The sequence below is a fragment of the Myotis daubentonii genome, chromosome 9 (genome assembly GCF_963259705.1).
Source record: "Myotis daubentonii chromosome 9, mMyoDau2.1, whole genome shotgun sequence".
NCBI lineage: Eukaryota > Metazoa > Chordata > Mammalia > Chiroptera > Vespertilionidae > Myotis > Myotis daubentonii.
In genome coordinates, this window is record NC_081848.1 from 17,792,419 (window position 1) to 17,802,714 (window position 10,296).

Here is a 10,296-nt window from a genome sequence, read left to right on the forward strand (position 1 = left end):
CATACCCATTTTATAGATGAAGAAACAGAGGCTCAGAGAGGTTACATGCTCTAACTTCTGGCAGAGTCTGTGTGACTCAAAAGTCTGTATATCATCACCACGTCCCTCTGCTACCTCTGACCCTCGGGTGGGTGGCATTGCTAAGTCCAGCTTTTTTCCTCCCTCCTGCTCTGGGACACCCGATGATGAGCAGGGCTGAGCAGAGGAGGAGAGAAGGGGCTCCGAGGGACCCAGGAGGGGACCTGGCCATTATTTCTCTAGAGCCTGGCGATAAGGAGAAAGATTTGCAGTTTCCAGGCTGTTCTATTGTATCTTCTTCCCACTAATGGAAACTGATAGGCCATGGGCCATCAGACCCTGCCGGCCAGGGGAGGAACAGAGAGGTGGTCAGTGTGCCTCATAGTGACTGGTCAAACGGTCGTTCTGGTCACTCCTGTTAGGGTCAATTTGCATATGACCCTTTTATGATATAGGAAAATTGATGTGAACAATACTTGACAAAGAAAAGGAAGGGAAGGAAAGGGACAGAAAGTAAAGTAAAAGGAAAGAAAAGTAAACAGGGAGGAGAGGAGAGGAGAAGGAAGCGGGGAGAGGGGAGAGGAAGGAGGGGGAGGGGAGGGGAGGGGAGAAATAAATGAACAGCATGGAGAAAGAAATTAGGATGGCTTTTTGTTAAGTTCAAAGTATCTACTAGTTTGAATTTACAGAGTAGGTAAAGGGATTGAAAGAGAATTTTTAAATAGTGTAGAAAAATTTTAGTCTAGTGAACAATATAATTCATTTTAATTTTATTAGCATTCACAAAACAGCTGTTACAGATCTGCTGCCCATTAATCAATGAATACAGAATTAAGACCAACCAAAGAGACTGGATACACTTTTAAAACTCATTTAAAAGTTCTATGCAATTCTGACATTTTACTAAGTCAGCTTATGTCTCTCAAACACACAAACATAAATTGTAAACTCCAGTCACTTTTTTTCCAAAGTAAAAAAAAAAAAAAAGCCCAGATTTTTCTTTCGTAATACAGGAAGCATTTCCTGGAGATTAATCATTATTTTGACTTGCAAATTTGGAAAGGTTGAGAGAAATTAGTAAAGTAGCTGGTAACATCCTACGTTGGGTTTGGGATTTTTGGAAGTGGTCCTGCTGCTCTCCGGATGACAGCGATAGTGAGTCAAGCTGCTGAGGGTGAGCTAAACAAACACTGTCAGCCTATAAAGGTGGGGCTCCAGAGGGAGGACCTAGAAGAGGATAGGCAAAGAGCAAGGCACTAAGACAACCCGGATCTGAGTGCAGCCTGGAGCAATGAAGAATCTTCCTGTGCTGCTGCTGCTGAGTCTGGCAGTTTGCTCAGCCCATCCGCTGAACAGAGCTGCGAGGGACGAGGAGGACAGCATGGACCTAGTTCAGGTAACTAAGGGAGACAGCCTTCACGCTCATTCACAGGGCCAAGTGGGTAACCACCTCTGCTTCCCATTCATAAAACGGGAGCAGAGTGGTTTGAATTACGGTGCATGGCTAGCTCACGCACAGAGAGTTATATAGAGTTTTGCGAAGGCCAGGTGTTTTCTTAAGGTCACAGACGGCATAGCAAGGAGAGTAGAGGAGATGTATCTTGCTTTGGAATATCTTCGGGTATTTTTTTTAATAAGAGAAAATAACGGAATTTCATACATACAGATGTATGGGAACTCTGCATCCATGAGCCAGAGACCCCACCTACAGGAGAGACTCAGAGACAGAAATGGGATTGAGGTATATGAGGCATCCTGAGCTGGGAATGAGGTGATGCACCTCGGGGGTCTCGAAGGGTCATTGCAGGATGAGGAGAGATGATTAGTAAATAACAGGTTGCCCTCACATATAGGTGGGTCCAAAAGGTTATCTGTGGTAGTATTCTATGGGCAAGCCCTCTAATTCAAATTCTTCTTGGATGTTAAGGGTGGGAGGCAGAAGTTTCTCTGGAAGTTCAGGGTGGGAGGCTAAAGTTGCCTTTAGCTCCAAATAATCTGCATATCACACAGGCATATTTTGGGGTGACTTGATCTGGATGCCCCCTCCCCCATAGGGAACCTTTAGATATTTTCATCCAATGTACAAATAGCTAGATTTTTATGTTGCTAGTGTCATGTTTAGACACAGGGATTTATCCATTTGCTTTTCTTAAGCCAAGTCCTTGTGAGACACACAAAATAGAAAATTGAGGGAACTGGATAAATATACCTGAAATATACAATGATGCCCAGAGAAGTAGGTTTGTTTTTTCTCCTTTAAATTGATTAGATCTATATTTAAATGTTCTATTTAATTTCAGTTTGGTAATAAACTAAGCTGTAGAGATTATTTAGTTTAAAAGATAAAACAAAAGTGAAGAGTCTGTAATTAAAAAATTAAACAGAATGTGACACTTATTTCAGCAAATTGGAGGAATACTTCAAATAGATTAAATGGGCAACTGCACAAATGTCCTCCAAAAGCCTAAAAAGTCCTAAGAATGACCTAAAAACTACACATTTTACTCCAATAGCACTACCTAGAAGACTACTACAACCTTGCAAAAGACGCAAAACAGTTTGCTAGAAGGAAGGACAGTGGCCCTGTTGTTAAAAAAATCCAAGAAATGCAGAAGTTCCTGGGGCTGAAGGTGACAGGGAAGCTGGACTCAGGCACGCTGGAGGTGATGCGCAAGCCCAGGTGCGGAGTCCCTGACATCGGAGAATTCAGGACCTTTCCCGGCATGCCAAAGTGGAGGAAGACTCACCTCACCTACAGGTAATGAATGGGTCCTGAGAGGTTTCCACATAATACTGAGATTTTACAAGGGGCCATGTCAGGAGAAAATATTATCTTCTTCAATTGTCCTCATTCAGGATTGTGAATTACACACTGGATTTGCCAAGAGATGCTGTTGATTCTGCCATTGAGAAAGCTCTGAAAGTCTGGGAGAAAGTGACTCCACTGACATTCTCCAGGATCTGTGAAGGAGAGGCTGACATAATGATCACTTTTGCAGTTAGAAGTAAGAAACAAAATCAAGCAACATTAACAACAAAAACATGAAATGCATCTATTCACTATTGAAAAGTTTCCAAAGTGATTGTAGTTACCCCTCTTTCCAGTAAAAAAATTTTTTTTCTCTATTAGAACATGGAGACTTTTTCGATTTTGATGGACCTGGAATGGTTTTGGCTCATGCCTATCCACCCGGGTCAGGGATTAATGGAGATGCTCACTTTGATGATGACGAACAATGGACAAAGGATACATCAGGTTAGTTTTATGTCTCTCAGAATTATTTTTTTTATATTTGGAGAATTATTAATAAGTAAGAACATTCAAGGAATGGGTTTTTTTTATATTTACTGATGGTTCAAGGACCAGCAGAATATATTTTTGTTGTAATCATTATTAACAACATTTTCAGATGTCTAAAAATGTTTATTATTTTCTGTCTAAGTGAGAACATTACAGGAAGCATCATTATTTCTTTGATGAATCTGGTTCTTGTGTGATCTTAAACCATCAGTAAAAACAATTTCTCATTGTATCAAACAGCAAATATTCAAATTGTAGATTGTATCACATTGAATCTACACTAACATGTGCCCTGGATATTGATTATATCCAGCTGGGGAAATGTCCCCCAATTACTTCTTTACTCTTCCAAACAGAAATGAGAATTAAATTCCAGAAACTGAGGTTTCAGTTCAGGTTTTTCTGGTTAAAATAACATTTTACTCTCTCTAGGTTAAGAAGGGTTATTGTGGATTTATTCTGAAGGAAAGGAGCAACCCCCAAATAAAATGTTTCTCAGTTTATAACTGGACTAGAGGCCCAGTGCATGAATTCGTGCATGGGTGGGGTCCAGCCGGCCAGCCCCAATCAGGGCCAATTGGGCTGGGCTGGCTGAGGGGAGGGGTTGCAGGTGGTTGGCCGGCAGGCCTCACCCCCTGGTCTAACTCCTGGTGGAGGGGAAAATTTGCATATTAGCCTTTTATTATATAGGATACTTTGAGGTATAGCTTCCAAAGTTTCAAACAATTGGCTAAAATAAATACTGCTGAAATTTAATTGGGATTTATAATAAAAATGCAAACAGAATCCCTTAGAGAGTACAAATGTGAGGTTAGTTAATGCTGGATAAAAGCCTTAGTTTGATTGAATTAGCTACTTCTTCCTTCAAAGGAACATTCCTGCAAAGTCTCAAATGAGAACTTTAAAAGTAAAGTCCACTTACTTGGCATTTCAGTCCTAATTACCCAATGCCTTCCAGTTATCAGCATTCTAATTTATTCTTATAACATGAAGGAAAAAAATCTGAATACAGAAAGTGTTTGTGTGGCCAAAATCTCTTATGACAAATGTTAGACATGATTGAGCATGTTATGTCTTAAATCAATTTTACAAATTCTATGACATCTATCATTATTATTTTTGGAGCCAATATGTATTAAATAATCATCACGAGGCAGAAAAATTATGCAGGCAATATTCTGATGGCAAATAATGGCAGTAAGATTGTTTAAGGATTTCAGAATTGAGATAAATAAACTGTGATTCATTTAATTTAGACTGTAACCAACAAAGGTTAATCCAGTAAGATAGTACTTAGCTTTTCATTGACAAATGAAGAGAAATAAGTTTGTTCTATTCCAGAGTACAAGAAAAGGGACCTGGTTCTCATAAAGTTAACAGGCTCCTGAGAGAGGAATAGGTGGACATGGCTGGACACTTTGTCTCAAAGATTGATGTCACTAACAGGCCTTGAAAAAACAGCCTGCCATTAAGTGTGTAATCAGTCAATTGACTGATTAACCAAAACTCAAGGCATAAAAAGCCCTGTGTGCTTCCTGAAAGTAAACAAATATAATACACAGCTGACATCTGTAATGTACACATTTAAGACATAAGTAACTCTTATTTATGATTTCCTAAATAGGGACCAATTTATTCCTCGTTGCTGCTCATGAATTTGGCCATTCCCTGGGTCTCGAACACTCGAAAAAACCTGAAGCTTTGATGTACCCAGTCTACAACTCATCCACAGACCTGGCCAGGTTCCGCCTTTCTCAAGATGATGTCACTGGCATTCAGTCCCTGTATGGTGAGTGATGTTGGGGAAATGAGGCATCCTAGCTTCCCTGAGATGATAGCCAGGAAAGCTTTAAAATGCTGCAGGAAGCATTTGCAGTCAGCTCAGAGCCCTTTGGGAGCGTTTGGGAAATATATGCCCTGACAGAAGCATCACACCCTCCTAATGTTTGCATCCTCACGTCTGTTCTCTGTAGGACCTCCCCCAGCTTCCCCTGATGACCCTGTGAAGCCCACAGAATCCGCAAGTCCTCAGACACCGGCCATGTGTGATCCCACTCTGTCCTTGGACGCTGTCACCACCCTGAGGGGAGAAATCCTGTTCTTTAAAGACAGGTCAGGCCAGGAAATTATCTTTTCCTATCTCTTCTTTTGATGTGCAACACTTTAAAATGAAAACAAACAGAAACTTAATAGAGACTTTTACACATTATAAACAAAAATGATTCCTCTGAACTGAAATGATTTGGGTCTGGTGCTCCAAATCCCATTTTCCTAAAACTGTCCAGTTCATCGTTGAAGACTTACACAGCATGATTTAATTTTTGTCCTCTCATTTTTCCAAATGTTCTAAGTCATGGTTGCTTTTAAGTCAGATACTTACACACACATCTGCCTATCTTTTTGAAAACGTAAAAGATGATATATAACATATACATTGCTTTACATGAGTTGCAGGAATTTAAGGTTTATAGTCAGCCAATTAACTTGCATTGTGGGATAACTTTCTCTTCACAGAAGACGGGTATTCTGTAATCCTATGGCAGGAGGTCTAGTGCAGTTTTCTGAAGAAAAAAGAAAAATATTTTCCCAGTGGCAATATACCTGATCTCTGTCCGTCACCCAGCCTAGAAGCTGAGGGAATGGGAGCAGATGGGTTGGGCAGGAAAATATGCTAAAGATAGAAGACTGTTTTTCAATTTTCACTTCTTTTTACATGTATTCCAGGCACTTTTGGCGCAAATCCCTAAGGACTCTTGAACCTGGATTTTATTTGATCTCTTCGTTTTGGCCATCTCTTCCTTCAGGAATGGATGCTGCATATGAAGTGACTAGCAGGGATATTGTTTTCATTTTTAAAGGTAATTATTATATAATAATTTTTTAACCTGTTGAAATAAACCCTCTCACAGGAAAACTGAATAGGCCTTTAATTTTTTCTATTGTGACAAATTCTGTCTACTTTAGTACTCCAGCTAATGATGTAATGACTGAGAGTGGTATTGCTTTATTTATATATTTTGCAGAAGATAAAAATGAGCACAGTAATATAAATTGCTCAGTTGTATATTCCCTCATTCAATCTGTGCTCATTCATTCATTCAATGAACAATTTTTTTTTTTAAATGTCCACATTGAGCTGGTGATTAAATCTAAAATTCTGGCTTCCTATTTACTATAAAATCAAAGGTGCTGAAACATATTTCTAAAGCCCAAAGGTTTTAATTGTTATAAACTCCATGTGACTCTGAATTATTATTTTTTAAACAGGAAAGCAGTTCTGGGCCGTCCGAGGAAGTGAGGTGCAAGCAGGCTACCCTAGAGGCATCCACATCCTGGGTTTTCCGCCAAGTGTAAAAAAAATAGATGCAGCCATTTTTGATAAACAAAAGAAGAAAACATACTTCTTTGTAGAGGACAAATACTGGAGGTAATATGCGACCAGAATGACTGTGTATGGAGTCTAATCAGGGACATGTTTTTCTCTCTAAGGAAATCCCCTGCCTCACGCAGCTCTGCTTCCCGCTCAGTAGGAAGAATGGGGCCTTAGACAAGTGTGGGGAGGTGCTTACTCTAAAAAGAAGTGTCTGGAAACAGGCATTTCATGAGCTCTTCTGTTTTGAGTCCCCTGGACAATAGGAGGGAGCTTCCCTTTGTGCCGTTGCCCAACCTGCCAGAAGTGCCCTCTTCTCTCCTGTACCTGCACCTGCCCACCCCCACCCATCCTCAAGTCCTGGCTTAAGTCCCACCACCTCTATGAAGGTTTCCCTTCTGGACTCCAAACCCAACTGGGCTTTTCTTCTTTGAAAGAAGCCCTGAGAATCCAGGCCATTGTCCCAAAGACCTAGTCATTGTCTTGTTGGGTGTTTGTCTTGTCTTACCAACTTTACTATATGATTCTCAACAGTTTCCTTTAACCTCACTGACTAATTGCCTCTGCCTGTTTCAGAGGACAATGAGCAGAGGCAGTCTAAGTTCATGGATAGAACCCAAGACTCATAGAGAGGCTGATTCCTAGTCATCTGCCCAGACTCTGAGACATCTGAGCAGACCAACCCAGTTCTACCCAATGAGTCCAAAATGCGTTTCCTGTGCTTTGTTTCTTGTTCTAATCCCATTTTCTAAGAGACTGGCATAGAAAACCCCGTTGTGCAGGGTCGGGAGGGCATATATGAGCCAGGTATGATGGGGAACTTGAAATTTGCATTTAGATGATTGATTCCACTCACTTTATGTATCTGTTCATACCTTCATGTCCTTGTGATAGAAAGATGATTAAGGTTCTTTCTGCCCAGGCTTAAGAAATATAGTAATGAACAGCATTTTCTAGATCAAAATGTTGCTTGTGTTCTGGGGGAAGAGAATTTTAAAAAAAAATGTTTTGAAGAGCTAAGTTTACAGTACTACTGAAGTCACATATTTCTGCAGTGTTAAACATGTTTATCATTTACTTGCAGTACTTGGAAAGTTTACTAGAATTCCACATTAACAATTCCGCATAAACTTAACATGGTTTAAAAATATTGGTAATCTGGCCTCTATGCAATGCTGAGCTGCATTCTTTTATTTGGTGCAGATTTGATGAGAAGAAACAGAGAATGGATCCGGGCTTTCCCAGGCAAATAGTGGAAGACTTTCCAGGGGTTGGCCCAAAGGTTGATGCTGTTTTTGAAGCATTTGGTAAGTGATACTTATCTTATTGGCAATGAGGCCCTTGAAACATTTGATAGCATCAGAGGAAAGAGAATTGAAATAATTTTTAATAGCAGGTTTTCTTTAACCAGTTATCTCCTCCCTCCCTAAGTTTAAATTTATGAATTTTTAACCATACAAATTTACGAATTTTTAACCAATCATATAATAAGTTGTTTTGAATTATAAAGATATTTAACACAAATTTCTCCACTTAACTTTATACATCCAGATAAAATCAAAGTCAGTATAAAAATCCCCTCACGTGGTGTGGCCAAACCTAACACTGGCTGGCTGGCTTTCTCCTCCACGCCAAGCTGGCGCTACTACTAATGCCCAGGGAGGTTTTTCTCTACCTTTCTTGAGTAGTCAGTCATTGGCCACATTAGTCAGTTGTAAATACTTATATTTCCATGCACCCAAAGTTTGAAAAGTTCTTCTTTCCTACTCAAGCATAGGTGGGTGGAGGCTGGTGGTCTCTACTGCAGAGTAGCCATAGCACCAGGAAGGCAGAGCCACAGCGGGTCCCCTGGGCTCCTCCAAGGCCAGAATGCCCCTCCGGCTGCCATGTGGGTAAAAGGGAGGAGTGTTAAGAAGAAAGAAAATAAAGAGAGTATAATTTCCCAGGGAGCAGAGAATTTCCTCTGATTGGAAGCAGAATAACCTAATAACCCGGAGCCTGGCTTTGCTATCTGACAGAGCTGGGATGGAATGCTGTCTCCATCCTTTCCTTTGAGCATTTAAATCTGTCTGAACTGCAACTTGCTCCTGTAACATGGGGTTGGCTATACTTTCCTCAAAGGACCGTTGCAGAAATAAAAGGGGGGGGGGGGGGTAGGGGAGGGGAGACACCACATGTGAAATGCTTAATACATAGTCCCTGGTTCATAGTACATTCTAAAACACTTTGCACTCCTAGTTATCTATTATTCTGAGGTTTTGTATGTTGCCAAATTTATTTATTTGAAAAAACATCCCACTATTTCCCTTGTCTGTATTTGCAGGGTTTTTCTATTTCTTCAGTGGATCGTCACAGTTGGAGTTTGACCCAAATGCAAAGAAAGTGACACGTATCTTGAAGAGTAACAGCTGGTTTCATTGTTAGGAGAGATGTGTAGGAAGGCACAACAGGGGCATTTTAAAGGAAGCTGGTAATTCTTCTTCAGAGTCTTTGTGAATTGAAAATGGTGCATTTTCTCCTGCCTGCGCAGTGACTGAGAATGTCAGTGCGAACCGTGTGTCTCCCCAGCCAGCTTCACAAGTATCACAGGGCATTCAACCAGCTGCTGAGTTTGCACTTGGGTCATGTGGAGTAACCTCTGCAGGACAAGGGGGAACACTCCTGTGCAACAGACCAGGGATTGTACATAGATTATTCGCTTGTTATTTAATAAAGAGGATTTTTCAGTTATTTTGCTTTCTTGTTCTGTTTACTGTTTGTTTCAAGAAAAAATGTCCTCAGAGTCTCAGGTACACTGTGGACTGAGCAATGGGCAGCCTGGGACGCCAGGCCACTGGAGGTGGAGAAGGGGTCTCCATGGCTGTGTCCTCACTATGGGCTCGTCCAGAACTGAGGACCATTTACCACTTGCCGTCCCCCGGGCGGCCTGCATGATACCACATGGATATCATATGTTCCTGATATGCCCCAGGAGAAAGATCTAAGGCCGTTGCAACCTTGTAGGACAGGGTCTGGGGAAAATTGAGAAGCAGAATCTTACAATTATAGCAAATCACCTACTTCACACACTTCATTTTTCAGGTGGAAAAATTAAACCTGAAACCTTCATTTTTTCCTTTTACCTATATATGCCCTCAGTGGTGACCCTTCCCTGCCGTGGCAAACATATTTGCTCATATCCACCCTATTTGCACATGAAACTATTCTCTTGTACTCATTTTATATCTGTCCTGTTAAAAATCTATGGGCAAATGTTTATCTTAAGACAGATTTATGCCTTAAGTACTAAGTCTAGAATATCATTTGCTACCAAGTAGAAGTTCATCCATTCTTTTTAAATATATATATATATTTTATTGGTTTTTTACAGAGAGGAAGGGAGAGGGATAGAAAGTTAGAAACATCGATGAGAGAGAAGCATTGACCAGATGCCTCCTGCACACCCCCTACTGGGGATGTGCCCGCAACCAAGATACATGCCCTTGACCGGAATCGAAACTGGGACCCCTCAGTCCCCAGGCCGACGCTCTATCCAGTGAGCCAAACCAGCCAGGGCAGTTCATCCATTCTTTAACTTATTTATTTGAGAATAACTAACCAATCATAT

The 10,296-nt window shown here is 40.8% G+C and overlaps 1 protein-coding gene across 1 annotated transcript; it reads left to right on the forward strand.

Annotated features, from left to right (window-relative positions):
* Positions 1 to 1,229: 1,229 nt before the first annotated feature.
* LOC132240619 (stromelysin-1-like) lies at positions 1,230 to 9,419 on the forward strand. The gene is made up of 10 exons (XM_059708039.1): positions 1,230 to 1,414; positions 2,532 to 2,776; positions 2,875 to 3,023; positions 3,149 to 3,274; positions 4,944 to 5,108; positions 5,293 to 5,431; positions 6,044 to 6,177; positions 6,587 to 6,746; positions 7,893 to 7,996; positions 9,013 to 9,419. Exons 1-10 carry the CDS (start codon positions 1,310 to 1,312, stop codon positions 9,111 to 9,113), a joined length of 1,428 nt encoding a protein of 475 aa, XP_059564022.1. The 5' UTR covers positions 1,230 to 1,309; the 3' UTR covers positions 9,114 to 9,419.
* The last annotated feature ends 877 nt before the right edge of the window (positions 9,420 to 10,296 follow it).